The sequence below is a fragment of the Urocampus carinirostris genome, chromosome 1 (assembly GCF_059441175.1).
Source record: "Urocampus carinirostris isolate Australia breed hairy pipefish chromosome 1, RoL_Ucar_1.0, whole genome shotgun sequence".
Classification (NCBI taxonomy): Eukaryota; Metazoa; Chordata; class Actinopteri; order Syngnathiformes; family Syngnathidae; genus Urocampus; species Urocampus carinirostris.
This window is the reverse complement of record NC_142349.1, coordinates 26,441,623-26,459,442: the sequence shown is the minus strand read 5'-3', so window position 1 is coordinate 26,459,442 and position 17,820 is coordinate 26,441,623. Positions and strand designations below refer to the sequence as shown.

General features: G+C 41.3%; 1 protein-coding gene across 1 annotated transcript in view; it reads right to left on the bottom strand.

Annotated features, from left to right (window-relative positions):
• Positions 1-17,820, bottom strand: part of LOC148374102 (trinucleotide repeat-containing gene 6C protein-like) — an 81,382-nt gene that overhangs the window by 9,924 nt on the left and 53,638 nt on the right. Inside the window, exons 4-17 of the mRNA XM_088320725.1 lie at positions 10,371-12,860; positions 9,085-9,279; positions 8,673-8,839; positions 8,512-8,589; positions 8,160-8,378; positions 6,857-6,997; positions 6,596-6,715; positions 5,190-5,273; positions 4,841-5,084; positions 3,919-4,080; positions 3,613-3,789; positions 3,371-3,520; positions 2,965-3,075; positions 1,101-1,319 (exon numbers count right to left, since the gene is read on the bottom strand). Coding sequence (XP_088176851.1) covers positions 1,101-1,319; positions 2,965-3,075; positions 3,371-3,520; positions 3,613-3,789; positions 3,919-4,080; positions 4,841-5,084; positions 5,190-5,273; positions 6,596-6,715; positions 6,857-6,997; positions 8,160-8,378; positions 8,512-8,589; positions 8,673-8,839; positions 9,085-9,279; positions 10,371-12,860 — 4,557 coding nt within the window. The remainder of the gene's footprint in view (positions 1-1,100; positions 1,320-2,964; positions 3,076-3,370; positions 3,521-3,612; positions 3,790-3,918; positions 4,081-4,840; positions 5,085-5,189; positions 5,274-6,595; positions 6,716-6,856; positions 6,998-8,159; positions 8,379-8,511; positions 8,590-8,672; positions 8,840-9,084; positions 9,280-10,370; positions 12,861-17,820) is intronic.

Here is a 17,820-nt window from a genome sequence, read left to right as displayed (position 1 = left end):
TTTAATTTATTTTTTTATTTGAATGGCCAATCAGCTCGACTCTTGGCTGCCTGAAACAATCCTTGTTGGTGCGGGAAGTAACTGCTGGATTTTTTTATAAATATTTTCTTCCCAGTGCGTGTAGTGAACCAAAACTGAAGTGTGAAGTTTTGAGGGTCTCTGTATTATGTAATGTACATTAATACTTGTAATATTTTTGCTGTCATTTGTATGATAAACATCGTGATAAAGATTATGAATCCCTAAAATTTTACATTTTACTTAACAAATTTTATATAATCTTCACAAAAGGAAATACGTCAAGTCAAGTCATGTTTATTTGTATAGCCCTTAATCACAAAGAGTCTCAAACGGCTGCACAGACCACAGATTATTGCAAACCACAGACGACTATTACACCATCCCCTGATCTAAATCCTACATGAGGGCAAGGAAAAACTCAAAAACCTCCACATGAGGAAGATGAAGAAACCTTGAGAAGGGACATCTAAAGTGGAGCGTATGCTTTATTCACTCATTTTGTTAGTTTATTAGATTTCCTTGGGATTGTGTGACAGTTACAAATGTTTTTGGAGTTATCTTTAAGTGTGCTTCAGGGGAAAAATATAAATCCTTGATTAGGCATATGGTTTAATTTCCAAGTTCCTGTTTTTGTGCATGGGTCGAAAGAAACTCTCAGAGTCATGTTTGAAGGGTTCAACAGATCAAAATAAACCAAATAAATGGGCATTATTGTTAAGTTGACGAGAAAATGACAGATAGAATATGCAAAAACCTGAAACATGTTTTCCATCTTTTGATTATTATTTCACGTGTATATTCCAAGTCAAAATGAAGAAAGATGGAGGACAACCGTTTTTTTTCAAAAATATGGTTTCTGTAGAAAGACAAACACGACAGAAAACATATGTAACGTTTTACAATGTTGTATAAATGTACTCAACACAGACTCAGTATTATGTATGAATCCCCTTTTTGTAAGACTTGCAAATTTCGTTCAGCTGGAGCCATGTCCTTTTTTCGGTCTTATGTTTTTTTTTTTAACAAATTGTCGATCCCTATTTTAAGTATTCCAAGGCCTACAAGACTGTGTGACCTACCCGTGGTGTAAGCGCTGCTCCAGCCTTGTGACAGACCCAGAGAGTTGCCCCCCCACGTTGAGGACAGCTTGGTGTTTGTGAGGCCAGGCGGAGGACGGGAGGGGGCAGTAGAGCTGCTTCGTGGCCCCTGTGGAACTTTCCACATGTCATGGGAAATGGAGGCCTGACTGTGGGAGATGGGACCCGGGGACCAAGTGGATTTCATCTCTGACAGTTTACCTGGATGAATACAACACTATGCGTTACAAGACAAACAAATAAAGCAGATGACAGGCATCAAACTTATTAGTAAATCTTCAAGATATATTTTACTTTCCACCTGGTTCTGAGATCCTATATTTCCAGTACATCAACAGCTGACTGTAAAACGTTTAAAAGTACTGTATTATTCAGACTATAAAGACGCACCCAAAAACCTCAAAATGGCCAGAGATTTGATAGTGCGCAATAAAAACCTGTACGCCTCAAATGCAGACAAAATTGGAAATGTTACCATATTTGTGCAGTTATCAATCAGTTGATATTGCTGACCACAATTGCATAACAATGGTAAGAGCACAGATTCCACAGGGCCGCAAGGGACATGTATGGTTGTTCACAATCGCACATTGAATGCAGCAGGGATCAAAACCAGATCACAGAATGGAGAGCGCCAGATCCTTTCCACTAGGGATGACGACAGATGAAAAGGAAATAGATCTTATTTCATTATCACACTATTTCTTATCACGGTACCAGATATGGTAAGAGTAGAGAAAAAGTTCTTTAACTTTTCTCAGCTTAAACTAAGCATCTTAATTGACAAACAATTTGAATACATTTGGCCATGTCTTTATATATGTTTAAGGACGACCAAATCACTTCCGACAAGGCCATTCAATGTATTCAGTACAGAACAACAGACTTACTTCCCATAATGCTATTCAGTTCAGAATCTCGTGTGCATCCCAAATAATTTGCAAGTCGGCTGTACAACAGACAGGTTCAATGTCTGAATATATTCTTGCAACCCGGCCCAATAATAACAAGAATGTGTCACTCGTATCTCTACTTGTCAAGTCAATAGGATCTGGTGCACTCTGCGCCACAATTTGGGTTCGATTCCGATGCATCCTGTGTTAAGCAATTGTGATCAGTGATGTATTCAGACTTATCAATCCGCAAATACGGCACTTTATATTTAATATCTAACTCTAGCCCTAATAAATTTTAATTCCATACCCCTTAAAGTCTGGTGCGCCTTATATATGAAAGAATTCACATAAAAGAGTATTTTTGGTGGGCGCGCCTTATAGTGCGGAATACATGTCAAAATCATTTTAAATATTTTATTTTTGACCAAGCAGGCTATTAATCTTTAATGTAAATTAAACTCTTACCCTATGGCCTAAATCAAATAGAAAGGTAGATGTAATTACAGGATGAAAACAAGTTGTCTTGTTTTCCCATGCACAAGTAAAAGGGAGGGTCACCACCACCACAAGGGGTTGTGCACTGTAGGAGGCAAGATCTCAGGATGGGAGCAGGAATGAGGCTGACGTAATCAGGTTCAATGACTTGAGAGAAAGGCCGGGGGTGCTCTCCATTTAATGATGGGGATAATCATCATGGCGTCAAAGTACACGCAGGTAAAGGATAGGATTGGCTTGCAATCGTTTTTTTTTTTTTTTTTATGAACTTCCATATCGTCACTGCCATTTAGAAAAATACGTATCTCTTTTTGGGCATTTTAAGAAAAAAAATTCCACACTTTGTAAACTTTCCATTCATTGAAAAATTATAGATGACAAAAAGTCATCAAGTCAATAAGTCTTTTGAACAGCAAGGACGATATGAAGCAAGGAGAAAATGGGGAGTCTTGTACCTGTTTCGTCTGCCTCCGGGGATGACAGACTGAACGAGCTAGTGTAGGCACTGACTGACCAATCAGAAGAGGGAGGCAGAGCCTCGTTCTGAGATGAAGTGGGAGAAGAGCCTGAGCCGATGACAGCGCACAAAGAATAGACAAAAACAAATAAGGGAAAGTAGTAGAAGGCGCATGGAATCAAAGAAAGGCAAACGAAATGATGCAGAAGAACAGAAGAGAATTTATGAATTCAAGCAATGATTGGAAAAGCAGATTTTAGCAGAAAGATGGAATACTAAAGAGAAAAAAGCGGAGTACAGTGCCGGCGCTTACATAATTGGAACCCAAATGTATTATTGGGAAAAAAATTAAAAACTGCCTTCCTCATAAAACTGCATTTTGCTCAACTTTATTGGACTCTCACCTGCACTTCTGTCTCTTAACAGGTAGCGGTTGACATCTTGGATGTTAGTATTGATTGTAGGACCACTCAGGACACTACCAGGCGTCATGTTGGGGTCTGTCTCGGGGTCAATATTTTGGAGACCCTTCCAGGGTACTCCTGGGCAAAACTCTGTAAAATGTTACAGAAAAGTTTGGAACAAAATGAGTGAATAATATTCATTTGTTTGGTAATCGCGAGGCTCATTTCAATAACAATCATACCCGGTGGCCAGTTGATATTAGTCCCATTGGCCATCTTGTCACTGCTGGTCTTACCTTGCCCCCAGCTGTCTGGGGGCACCAGTGGGCTGGTGGGAGACTCAGAGCTAGACATCATGTTATAAGGGCTGCAAGAGTCGTCCAGCTGAGGGGGCTTTCCAGGTGGACCAAGGTTGGTACCTAAAATGTAATACAACACAAACATGGACTAGTTTGCAGAAGCAGTTTGTCAATTTCGCTTTCAAAAATTGTGGCACTACAAGACTTATGCATGTATACTAAATGCGGTTCCTTCTTAAATGTTATTACCATGTTTGCTCAGGTTAGGTTCCAAAGGGGAGGAGCTTCCAGAGAGGCTTTCCATTGAGTTGGGGTGTGTCCACTGTGAAAGGCGTGATTGGGCCTGGGGTGGATCCTTCATAGACATACCCACCTCCATGCAGTTTACATTCATGTTTGGATTCAGTCCAGCTGGGGAATGATATTAATCTTTGTTACTTCAAAGATTAGTGCATCCTTGCACTACCTATATCTAAAACGGGACCGCCGCATTTCCGGGCCAGAAGGTGCACTCAAAAACCCAAAATTGGACATAAATTTGAACGTGTGCCTTAAAAAATTGAATTAAAATTAGAAATACATTTTATGGTGGCAACAGGGATTGAACGGGGTAGCAATGGTATCAGCACCAATTCCTAACCACCAAGCCACTAGGGACATGGATGGCAGAATTCTGAACTAGATGACAGTAAGGACATTGTGGGAAGTAATTCGATCACCCAGAAAGTAGAAATCAACAAGTGACTTAATCAAAATGTTTGTAAATTACAAAGCTACAACACTTTCTCTACTCTAAAATATCTGGTACTGTGACTAAAGATGGTGTTGACATTTGCAAATGAGATGAGAATTCATGCCTTTTCATCTGCATCCCTTTGGGGTCTAGTGGATAGGATCTGGTGCACTCCACAACATGATCTTGGTTTGATAACAGTTGTACTCAAAACGATGTATTTGTGTTGTATTGTAATCAGTTGTTACATTCTGACTGATCAAACAATGCACAAATACGGCATTTTATTGTTTATAGTACAACCCTAGCCATGACAGTAGTTTCAATTTAATGCATCTTGTAGTCCAAAGCACCTTATATATGAAAAAATATCACAAAATACTTTTTTGGTGGTGCGCCTAAAAATCTAGTGCACCTTATAAAGTATGTGGTACTCACAAAGAGAGTAAGGGCTGTAAGTGCTTTGAGAAGGCTGAGGCTCTTTGGTCTGCAGGTCAGAGAGGCCCGGAGCCTGAGGGTGGCCCGAAAATGACTCATGGTTGGATTTGGTCCCGCTATGATGTAGACCCGTGTGGGAATGGGGCGGCTGCTGTTGTAGCTGCTGTTTCATAAGCAGAGCTTGAGCCAGCTGACGTTGGTGCTGTTGGATCTGCTGCTGCATGTTATTGATTGTACGTGCAACCTGGTAAAAACAGTATGAAAGTTTTGAACCAAACCACTTTTGTCTGTTAACATGGATCATGTGAAAACGTTCAAGGAATGAAAAGTGAGAGGAATGTGTACTTACTTGCTGCTCTTGTTGTCGAATGGGTCCAGAAACATTGCGCTGGGCCTGCAGCATCTGCTGCTGAATTTGTAAACGCTGATAAGCCTGCAGGTCAAACATGTACAAATAATTGGTCTCATTTCTAAGTAGCAAGAATACTCTCTCTGTTGGATATGTACGGGCCCACAATACCTACAGTAACAAACAGCTCATCACCTGGGATTGAGATTTGATTTAAACGTTTTTGACAACTTCTACAAGACCCAAAATATCCCAAGGGACATCCAGAGAGCCTTGGGATCTCCGTGGATGGTTCACTTACAAGGAATGAACATGGCTGAGGGAGCAGTTGCCGGGCCTGGATGGTAGACTATGAATGCTACGGCACAGACCAGCACCCCTGAGCATTTTTCTGATTAACCACAGATCCTTCGGCTACAAGATGGATAATTGGAGTTACAGATTGCTACAAACGGCTAGGTTCAAAATTGCTAAGTCCTTATCATTACAGACATGGTTTCCCCCAGGAATCCCCACCGCTGCAGTACAACTGGAAGGCGGCTTGCTACGTTGGCAGGACCATGATGAAGACTTCGGCAAAAGCAGAAGAGGGCACTATGCACTTACGTGCATAACGAGTGGCGTAATAACAGCAAGGTCATAAACATACATTATTCACCCAACAGAGGTTCTAGCAGTATCCTGGAGACCCTTTTATCTCCTAACGGAGATAACTGTATTTATTGGTATAGCGGCTGCTAATATTAGCATAGCGATAAATCTTTAGCTCGCTGCAATTACCAAACATTAGGTCTCCCACCCCGAAGGAGCTTTTGTCATTGCCGATAACTTCAATTGGTAATTAAAATAATAATAATAATTGTAAATTAAATCCTTAATGTGCATCGATTAGCAGCAGCCGTTCTACTTTAGCGACATTCATTCAATGTCAAACACAAAAACATGTTTACAAATTAAAACTGCAGACAGTTAACATGTAAACAATAGTCAAAGTACAGCTAGTGGCTATCAAAAATGTAAGAGCCGAGGCCCACGCAAACTTTTGAGAAGATATCTTGTTGCTATAAATAGGCATAGTTCCCGTTTTGACCTCATCTTTCATTCTCTCGTGCAAAAGTATAAGAAATAAGCCGCTGCGATGTTCACAAACTCCCCACTGAGCAAAAGCCAGCTTTGCACAGCTTCCTTTAGACCTGATGTTATCACAATATTGTTCTTCAGAAGCCTGTTTTCAGTATTATTTTCACTTTTAGTCATTTTGGGCGGATTTCTTTGTGCCGCAAATATGATGCACTCCTTGTAAACATGTATACAGTTAAAAGAGCTTAAACTTTCGCGGACTGGTTGTAAGAATAGCAAACCTTGAGGGCGTGTAAAAAGTTGAGATGATTCTGAATGACACTCACCAGTTGCAGCTGGTAGAGTTGATTCAAAAGTGTCATATGTTGAGGGTTTATTGGCGAGGTTAAAAGTGCAGGATTCAGACCAATATTTTTTGCTGCAAACTGTAAGAGCTGTGCTTGAACCTGTGGATCAATAAGTTCAAAACATGTTTCAGTGAGCGAACTGCACTGACATGCCAGTGACATTTACAGTATGTTGTTTCTCAAGGTCAATTGCGCGCTCAGCAATCGAAATGAAGGGACAGTTGGTTTTCAAATGTGTACCTGAGGGGAGAGAAACTGAGGCACTTGAGCCCGTAGACTAGGCTGCGATGAACCGAGAGGCGGCACTGGCGGCTGAGGAGGCGGCTGAGGCATGGACCGTGCTATTGCTGCTCCACCACCAAGCATTCCACTTTGCATTTGCTGAAAAAGATATCAACATATTCACATGTTGTATTCCCTTTAAAACTTTGCCTTTCTTGCATGGCCATGAATACAAGTCAGACAGCAGGGTTAAATGCTTATCGATACATATAGTAATCCCTCGCTGTATCGCGGTTTACTTTTACATTTCGATACTTGGCTGATTTTCATCGTGGATTGTGTTCTGCAGCAGACAACACACTGCAAACGGAAGGATGTGACTGCGTGTAGGGTGGGCGTGACAGTCTGTGTACGCAACTGTGATAAAGTTGGTGTATGTATCAGTCAAACAGCCAGGGAAGGAAGCGCACAAGTCAATGTGTCCACCCACCCAAAACATACATGGCTACATCTAGTATTTCAGCGACTTGTTACATTGAAAAGAAATCCATCAATTAAAAAGGACTCTGAGAAAAGTCAGAAGTGCGCAAAGAAATGCTGATAACCAGCAGGTGCTTTGTTTTCGGGTCCAATAAAGACTGAGGCAGCGTCCGTAAAGCAGTAGCGTAACAAGCCAACTATGCCTAGCCTGCATCTTGCAAAATCCGTTACCCATTAAATGAAGAACCTAGAGCTACAAGTCCCGAGAATCCACTACATCTGTGACTCTTTATATTAATCAGCATGGAGTCCTGGCTCTACCCAAAGATTACCGAGGCTAGCCTGCAGCAAACAGGCCACTCCTAACAACGCTTTCTTGCACTGAAAAAATAAGCCTACCAAATTAGTCGTATTATTGTTCAGTGAGTATTAATGAAAAGACCATTCATTCATGTGCAATTCTGTGTTCTGTGTTTTAATTTGAAGATCAATAGTTGTTATTTTGTTACAGTCATATATTACATGTTACTGATACATTAAAACAAAAGGTTTTTACTCTGCGGGTTTTGGATATCGCTGGACATTTTTGGAACGCAACTTCTGCAAAAAACAAGGGATTACTGTACTTTAAGAATTCACAATTTACTATGCAAATACTGACTCAAAATAAAGACAATGTATTGTAATTCAGCCCTTGTCAGAAGAAAAATATTTTTAATGTCAGCAGGCTTTTCATATAAACAAATATCTGACAGATCACATTACAATAGTCCGGGAAAAAGGTTTAGGTCAGTATTTCTTTTCTTAGGTAATCATCCACTTTTGTGAACATCTGACTCACTTTATCCATATAGGGTGAGCGAGGATCCGTGGAAGGTTCTTTGGAGAGAAGCGGCGGTCGAGTTGAGCTCAGGGGTTTGTTGATGAGTCCATTGTTATAGTCGTGGCCTGCCAACCCCATTCCCCGCTTGTCCAGCTCAGTCTTTTTCTCTAGCAGGGCACTCATGGCCTGGTCCAGGTTCATGTTGTTGGCCTTTAAAGCTTCCTCTGATGGATCCCGCTAAGAAACGCATCAGAAGTCAGGGAAAATACATACAGTAATAGCATGATATACTATGTGAAGCCAACAACAACACATTAGAATGTTACTTAAAAATGTAAAACTGTGACATGGGATTGCATTATGAAGTTACCGGGAATCCCATATCAGTCAGCTGTTTAAGAAGACGATTCATAATCCAGGTGTCTTCTGGCTTCCCTGAAACTTTGACCTGTAATGACCATAACAGCAAATTATTAAAAATAGCAGGTGTTCACCGTGGGTAAGGTGTTTTTTTGTAAATTAGCCCCATACCTTTTGTGGTATCTTTTTGGGTACGTTTCCCCAAGAGTTGGTGGAGGGGTTGCTTTCCTGGGAAGGGCTACCATTCCACATGTCTCTGTCATCTGCGTCCCACTGACCGCCTGAGAGGCTCATTTCATCCCCACCACCTCCCCATCCATCTTTCATAAATTTGGGGCCTGGGGATGAAAAAAAGTAATCAAATAAACGTGTAAAAAAAAGGTTCTTGCTACAATGGACACTTTTACTGTGTCACAGTATTCAGCCACTAGGGGTCACACTAGATTTGTTAAAACCATGTGTCCAGCATTGCTATAAACATGCTGATGACCCTGCCTTAATTCTCCAGCAAGAATAAGAACATCAGTGTACAGCAATGACTGGAAAATGTCATTAAAAACCTCTAATTTGATCAGCTATTTACCGGGTTTGCAAGATGCAGCTGTCATAGCTGGGTTTCCCATCTTGAAGTTGTCAGGGTTGCAGTCACCCCAACCTGTGGGGCCCCCAGTAGGTTTTCCCCAGGCAGATGTACCATTGTCTACGTTGACTGCTGAATGCGGACATTCCCCCCAAGAATTTTCTGGTTTCGTGTGGGAGCTGGAGAGTTCACCCCAGCCTGATGGGGACAAAAATATAACATAATAGTAAACGTTTTTTTTAGGTGGCTTAGTGATTGGTACCCCTTTCAGTCAAATCTTTTGTGTACGTTTTGAAACATGTCACTTAAGGCGGAGTTGACATAAAAACAAATCTATCTTTATAAATTTAGCCATGCAGGGAAACCTTCATCCTGTGTTTCGAGTAACAGGACGGTGACAGTATGGAATAAATGGCCATTCAAGAGATGGCACAGCCTGATGAACTTTGGCATGATAGGAGCACTATCGTTTGTGCGTCTGCAGCAGTGCCAGGAAGAGTTTAGTGAGGGGAAAAAGGGTGACTTAAAGGATGCTAATTTTTAATGTGACAAAACCAAGAACCATATTGATTTAAAAAAAAGACAAACCCCTTTCTGGTCTTGGATTTTAGGAGTCACTGCTGGATTTACGTCATAGCAAATAGATTTCACATATAGCTATTAAGACAGCATGCTGAATGAAGTGTCAAAAGTCACAAGACATATCTGCTAAACAAATTGAGCTCATAAGTTCTCAAATATTACAGAATTTCGCTTATAAGAAAGACATGCATCTGATATTGCCCTAAAACTGTTAATTGTCACTTATAAAACATAGTGAAATGGGTTGTCGACACTATTGTTGTATTTATTCCATTGGCTACTGGAGCTTAAAGTAAGACATGCTGGACAGATATGACTCATATTGTGTAATGTGAAGAGGATGACAGTTTATCTTATTTGAGTAGCTTATTAGTTGTGAATCTAAAAAGAGCCAGCAAGGTCAAGATATTACCTTTAAGTCAATCAACAGCTTGGAGCTTAACAGTGCACTGCCCTAACTGATCCTTTTTTGCAGTTGGCACATTTACTTTGAATGGCAAGTAAAAGCTATCGGGAAAAAAAGTATACAGTAATAATTAAACATAGCCACACTTAATGTTTGGTAAGTTAAATGTTATGTGTGGAATAGAGTATAGTATCCAGCATTTGATTTACTCATATGTTCATCATTGTCCTTCAGATGTTTTGAACCACACATTTTACAAGAAAAAAAATGAATGAGAGTTATGTCGATCATTACTTCTTACCTTGAGTTATCTTTGGGCCCCTGTTGTGAGATGAACCTGAATGGTGCTGCACAACAGGTTCCATGGGTCCACTGGTGTGTCCTGGATTCGGAGAATTCGGGCAATGATTCTGCAAAGGTGCATGTTGTCCTTGATAAAGGCGATTATGAGCGTGTGGTTGACTGCTGTTCGGGCCTACTGAGTTATTGCCTCCAGTGGTAGTTTTAGCTTGGGACATTCCTGGATTGTTTCTGTCCCACAGGTTGACTGATTTATTATAGGTACCTGGATCACCCCAAGCAGATGTACCATCATCTATCTCCAACTTGCGTCGGATTGAAGGCGGCGATGGCTCCTCCCAACCAGTAGGTTCAGCAGAGGACTCTTGCTTACAGCCCTGCTTGACAGCGCCAGAGCCACTCCAGGAACCAATACCCCCTCCAATGCTGCCAGTGGGTCCATCCTGAGATTTACCAACCCATCCTTGGGGAGGACAACTTGGACGTGGACTAACGGTCTCTCCCCAGCCTGTTTTGCCTCCAGTACTTGACATCCCTTGCCCTGATGAGGACATTCCCCAACCGCGAGGTGTTTCCTTCCAACCGCCTGACTCCCCCTCCCAGGCAGAGTTGGGGGGATTCTTTTTTCTCTCTTCAGTTTCCCCCCAGTCATTTGCAGAATTGCTCACCCCACTATTGCTCCAGCCGTGGGGTGCTTTAGGTTGCTCCCCCCAGTTTTGGGTTACTGGCTTGCTATGACAATCTTCCCATCCTTTGGACCGCTCCTCTCCCCAAGTTTGCCCACAATTCTTTGCAAGTGTAGAGGTTGGAACTCCTTTTGGTAGATTTCCCCAGCCACCTGGGTCACTTGGAGGTTTAATAGTATTGGGTTGATCGCCCCAGCCTGAGCTGGGCTGGTTGCTAGCAGCTATATTTCCTCCCCAACCTGAAGCTCCCAGAGGAGCAGGCATATCGTTTTTGCTTCCAGTTTCAGTTCTTTGCAGAGGATTGATGTTATCATTGGCAAGCCCTTGGACATCACTCGGACCAGTTTGAGAATCCCATGATTCAGTGGCAACGTCATTTTTTGTTTTAGTATTGTCCATGTCCCATGATGTGTGTTGGCGAACGGGAGTCTGTCCCCATCCAGTGTTGCATAGCACCCGTGGGTCAAGATCCTGGGCAGGCAACAGAGGAGCAGTGGCATCTCTGGATGAATGGTGTTTGGACCCTGGATGTCCGTCCATGCTGTCACCACTTCCTTCACTGGCAGCTGTTGTGCTCGCAGCTTTGTTCCAAGAACCAGTCAGTGTATCCTGGGGAGGAGAACTGGTGCCATCCCAGCCTCCCTGGGCATCTTCAGTTTGCTTTTTGCCCCAGTCTCCACTGGACTGCTCACCCCAGGTTCCAGAATTTGCTGTTGTACTCCCGCCCTGGCTCCACCCAGAGTCCCAGCCTGACAGCCCTTTGGATGACGGTACCTTTGAGTTGCCATCAATTCCCCAAACAGATGTATTCTCTTCTCCATTAACCTGCTTCGTCCCCGATTGCTGTTGACCCAATCCAGCCAGACCTCCAGATGCATTGCCCCAACTAGGCAAGTGGTGTGTAGGATTGGGTTGTTCCAAGTTCTTGATATGATTTGGTCCATCAGTTTTAAGGTTTTGAGGTTCTGAACTGAAAGACACATTTGCGGATGGTGAAGAGTTTGACTCCGCAACATCAGAGTTCATTATGCTACCCCAGGCACTGCCAATACCAGAGGATTTAGTGTTCGTGTTGGCTCCAGTATAGGTGGTGTTTTGGGATGATGGGGGGCCAGTAAGATTACATGAATTTGGTGTAGAGGGGGGTGGTGAAGTTGTATTGGCACCCCCAGAGCTGCCTGCCCCTACTGCAACTGCATCATGGCCCAACACAGGCCAAGCAGAAGGATTAGCATTAGGGTTTAAGTTTAAGTTACAGTTAGTGTTGGAGGATGATGAAGAGCCCCAACCTCTGCTGCCCACGCCTACCGCTGGAATATCATTTTTCCCTTCACTTCCCACCGAGGACTGAGGCAGGCCAGACCCAGAGCCCCAGCGATTGGCTGCAACCTGGTTTGAGTGCATGTTGGTTCCAGTATGATTGACAGGGCTGAGTCCAGTGTTCACCTTACTGCTTAAGTGGTTGACAGAAAAGTTGCCTGTCAGGTTGTTGGCCCCAGAGGCCATACTCGTAATAGAGCACCAATTACAATTACTACTTGTACTACTACAACTGGTACTACAAGCGCTACTGCTGCTGGCCAAGAGACCCGGGTCAGTCTCCAAAGAGCATCTTGCTTGAGGGACCTTGATCTGGCTAGAACTTACAGAAGGCCAAGCCTCTGTGTCCTTCTGATCAATGATCAGTGGTTCACTGCAAGTAGCATAAGTGGAAGTTTCAGCACTTGTGGCACTTCTATCACATGAAGGGTGTCCCCAAAGGGGATTATCATATTGGGTTCCCTGGCCGCTCTGTGCAGGGAGTTCTGTGTAAAAGAAAGTAAACACAAGAAAAGAAATGTGTGAAAAGCGTGAACAGGTACCTAAGAAAGGAGTGTCAAGTTAGGTATGTCATCACACCCACAGAGTCTGAAGCCCCATGGTAACCTAACGAGTCCACTTCTATTCTTAATCCCAATCCAACTGAAAAACACTATTTTACAGAATTAATGAGTCACATTCCATATTGCTCCCACGACAAACGGGTTTACCACTTATTAAGAAGTCAGAATGTTCTGTACACATGGTTCCTACATCTTAAGACAAGTTAAATTCAAGAACTTTTAAGACTTTTTGATGCCTTTTGAAATTTAATAGATAGATAGAGATAGATAGACACTTTATTCATCCCCGCAGGGAAATTCACATTTCCAGCAGCATCCCTTCGCTGAGAACAATGATAAAGCAAAAGGACCAAGTTGACAAAAAAACTACCATTGAAACAAACAAAAAACACCACATGACTAATTTTAAACAAATGTGTGTGTGTGTATATATACATATATATGTATATATAACATACACATATTAATCCATGAATATATTGGGGTAGCAACAAAGAATTGATTGAAATCAATTAAAATCAACGATTAAAAGCGTTGCCAGCGAATTCGTTCATCGGTTTGTCGTGTCGCGCGATTTATGAGTCAGCACATCGAGGAGCCAATGATGTCACTTGCAGCGCGAGTCGGAGAGCATAACGGATATGGAGCTAACAGTTCGACCGAAATCCGCAAAAGTGTGGGAAGACCCCACACTTCCCAAAACAAATACGTGCGTCACTTTCAAACTTTGCAAAAGTGATATAGGCATGAGAGCACCACGATGGTGAGGCGGCAAACACAACCAGAACATGGAGTCACAGACGAGGATGAAGGGAGCTCAGCAGGGTAAGCCACTACATTATTTGTTTTTGTTATTTGCTTTTTTAAGAGTGGAAAAGTAAGCTCCGTCCCTAGTAGCTAGCTGATGTGAGCGTTTGTGTTTTAGCTGATAAATGACTGCGCATGTGTGTGTGATACTTTTTATTTCAGTTAAGTCTTGAGCAGGTTTTGATTGTGCTTTATATAGAAAACACTCAACTTTCACACAATGGAGATAATATCTAGCATTAAGTTTTAATTTTGAGGAAAAATACAGGTGAATAAGTGAGGAAACGTAATGTCTCTGTTCGCTCGTTTGATTACCTGCGTTTGCTTGTTCGTGACTGTGTGTGTGTGTGCACGTGTGTGAGCGAGATACTTTTTTTTCAGTTAAATGAAAATGAAGTTTATTTGGAGACAGCACAAAAAAAACAGTACCAACCACAAATTAACAATCGGAACAACAAATTATTTGCACGAAACACCGCCCCAAAAAAGAAATCAGCATTACAATATTATCAATAACATGTGGTAAAAAAGTGTATGATTGTGCTTGATTTAAAAAAAAAAACTCCGCTTGGACACAACGGTGTTAATAAGTTTAAGATTAGGCATCAAGTTTTACTTTTCCGGCAAAGTCTGAATGATTATTGTGTCCCTGTAAGTTGTGCCATGATAATACTGCGCATTTTATATCAATAGAAAACAGCAAACAATGACAAGCTTCATGATGAGAAAGAAAGATCATGCACGCCACAGCAAGCAGGTGTCACCACTAAGAGCATCCTAAACATGGTTCTCATTGACATGCTCACATTTTTTTAATTGAAATGCATATTTCTAAAAGAAGAGCGAGTTAGTGAGCAACGTGATAGTGGTTAATTTTTGCTCGTTAATGTTGAAAATCTTGTTACTGGGTTTTCACATTTGCTCTCATTTCTTGTTCCAAGAGCTTATGTCCCTTTCCAAAAAAATACCTAGTTTTTACTCAGGTTCGCCCTGCTTTCCCGCTCCACCGAAGAAAAAGAAAAATCGAAGACGGCGCAAAGACAGAAAACAGAAGCGGGGATGTCATGCAGGGAAGCGTGTGAAGTTGAAGAAAAATCTGTCTAATCCAACCATAATTTCTTCGTCGATTCTGCGAGTCAACTGACGCCTGAAGCCCAACGCACACGAACGGCGACATCTTGTGACGATCTTTACAAAGACTACAGCTAAGTTAAATGATTCAAAGCTAAAATTTGGTCTTTTGAATGTTAGATCGCTTGCTCCCAGAAAAAAATGACATGTACCTTAAACAACAAAGATGCTATTTTTGCACTTTATATAAAAAAACGTATATATTTGCAGGTGTACATCATACATTTGTTTATATGTATACATGTATTTTGTTTGTTATTTGACCCCCCCAAAAAAAAAAAGATTTTTTTTTATTGTTTGATATTGTATAATATTCTGTTTTGTGCACTATTTTCTTATTTGTCCACAAAATGTGAATATTTGAATTAAGAAAAAATAATGTGTTTTCTTTAAATCAGTTTCATCGATAAATCGAAAAATATAATTGTCAGATTAATAAATTGTTAATATAATTATTAGTTGCAGCCCTAATTATATACATTATATACATATATATTTTTAGTGCGGTTAAAAACTTTCCATCTCTTAATTTTTAGACATGGAAAACAATAAATAAAATGGATATTTGCAGTACTTTGTGGATCCTAGGAAGTCAGTTTTGACTTTCCAAAGAACTTTTCTGTGTCATTCATGAAACATTTTTATCATAATGCAGGAAAAAAATGACTATTTGGTCCAGTGTAAACCTTATTTTTAAATTAAACTGCTATATTTATGACCAATTTTGAGTGTAGTATAATAAAAACACATGCTTGGAGAAAAAAAAAACCTTTGTACTCCCTGGATTTGGACAATTGATAAATATCACAAAATCTTTGTGATTTTTAAGACTTTTGAAAAATGGATTTGAGACATTTTAATGACAATCAAAACATTACTTTTAGAATAATAATTCAATGCCTTTGAAGACTTTTCAAGGATTCACGGGAACCCCGTGTAAATACATGGCGGCTACAAATGATTGTAATTAAACCATGTGATTATGTCACTGGTTTTCTTGTTTCAATTCCAGCATAAGTATAATTTAATACAACAATTAAGTACAAATAAGATGAGCAGACCTTTAAAGCAGCTACAACTAAGCCTGTAATATAATTGAATACTTGATTGCAACAATGAACAGATGTATTGACTGTATTTTGTTTTTAAATCGTCCCAAAAAAATTGCTGGCACAAGCCTAAAACCTATGACACTCATAACCTGTTTCATCTGGTAGGTAGTCTCAGTCATGAATTTAGATGGACATAACATGACTTGTCTACAACACACAAGAGCGAAAATACACAGCCATCTGCATGTCCCTGCTAAAGTGCTTGGAAAACTCACAGAAGAACCATTCTGTACACGATAATTTTCTATTGGGGGTATCCAATGCATAACAACACATATGAGCACTGATTTTATACTGTTGCAACTGTGTACATTCATACAGTACAAGATAAACTTGCAAGCAAAGAGCTGCTTTCATAGCAATACATATGAAGCACATTGCATTGATCATTTGCCTTTAATTCCATCTTATTTTTTAACCACTTTCAAACTAAAGTAAAAAGACAGAAACCAGTGTAAGAGAGTGGGGGCAAAGAGGGCACTGTGTTTTTGACACACGCACAGAGCACAGTCTATCTGTAGTCTTGCTCCAAAGAAAGGAGCAGGACCGCCATTTTCTCAGTCCTGAGTTTGAGCCGAAAAGGCTAAGCTACAGTCACTGTAAACGAATACATGCCTCACTCGAGATGACATATGATAATGCTTTAACACGTGCCCACCATACACAGTTGCTGCAGGTCTTAAGTGCATGTATGTTAGCCCAAAAAAATTGCACAGAAGAAGCCATGAGAAAGCGTAAAGAGAAGTGAAAGATCCGCCACGCAATAACAAAATACCTGTGGAGAGGTGCTTCCCGACCATCGTGCAAAGAACTAGGCTTTGTGCGGCACGGTGACCATCCTTGTCTCAATATGCCTGCTTGACACATCAAGGCTCTGTGCCTCATCTCTGAAATGCTGCCAAGAAGTTGCACAGCTCCTGCGCGGCATGAGACAACCCCCCTCCCCTTCCCTTCTCGTGATTCCCTCCCCTTCCTTTTTTACCCCACATGCTTTATCCTTCCCACCAACATTGCTTTGGCTGAGTCTCGCCACCTCCATCTACTGCTGCACCCCCCACGCCGCCACACTTTATTTTTATCGTGCACTATTCCAACCCCGACAACTGATTCGCTCCCTCGCTGTAATGTAAGCCCTAAAAGAAGGCAAGCTGGGGGAGGGGACAGCACAGCTGAAGTAATCTGGAACTGTATTGTTGGTAGATTGTGGACAGAACGCCAAGAGCAAGCGAGGATGGGAATCTCCAAACACACCCTTGGATCTTTTAACCTTTCACTAAATGGCAGCAAATAATCAACCCTGACCATGCCATGTTAAATTACAACTGCAACACAGAATTGAAAAGCTACTGAATAGCAGAGCAGATCATAATACGGTAAAAATAACACATTTCTCATAATAATAAATGTGTTTGCTGTACAATATTGTACATCAGCAGAAAAAAATAAGAAACTAGGGCAATGTTTAGACAAAAAGCATCATTCAGATTCATTGTGGCCCTGGAACAATGTCAAGGGGTCATAGCAGAGCAACACAACATGGGATGATGTATTTGTCAATAAATAGACGGTACAGAGGCAACAGGAGAAGCAGGGGCTGAAAGCTGAGAGAGAAAAAAATTGTCAGCAGCTCCCTAAATCAGGGCTGGCATTGTGCGCTAGTGATACCAGTGCCCACGCACAACAACACAGTACATCAATGTTTGGTGGAAAACAGTTCTGCTATGCTGGTAGTTCTGAATACTGAACCTCATGATTGTGGGCATGTAACAAGATAATTCACGCTAAGTTGCATGAACACAAGGCAACTACAGTGATTGAGTCTACTCCTTTAC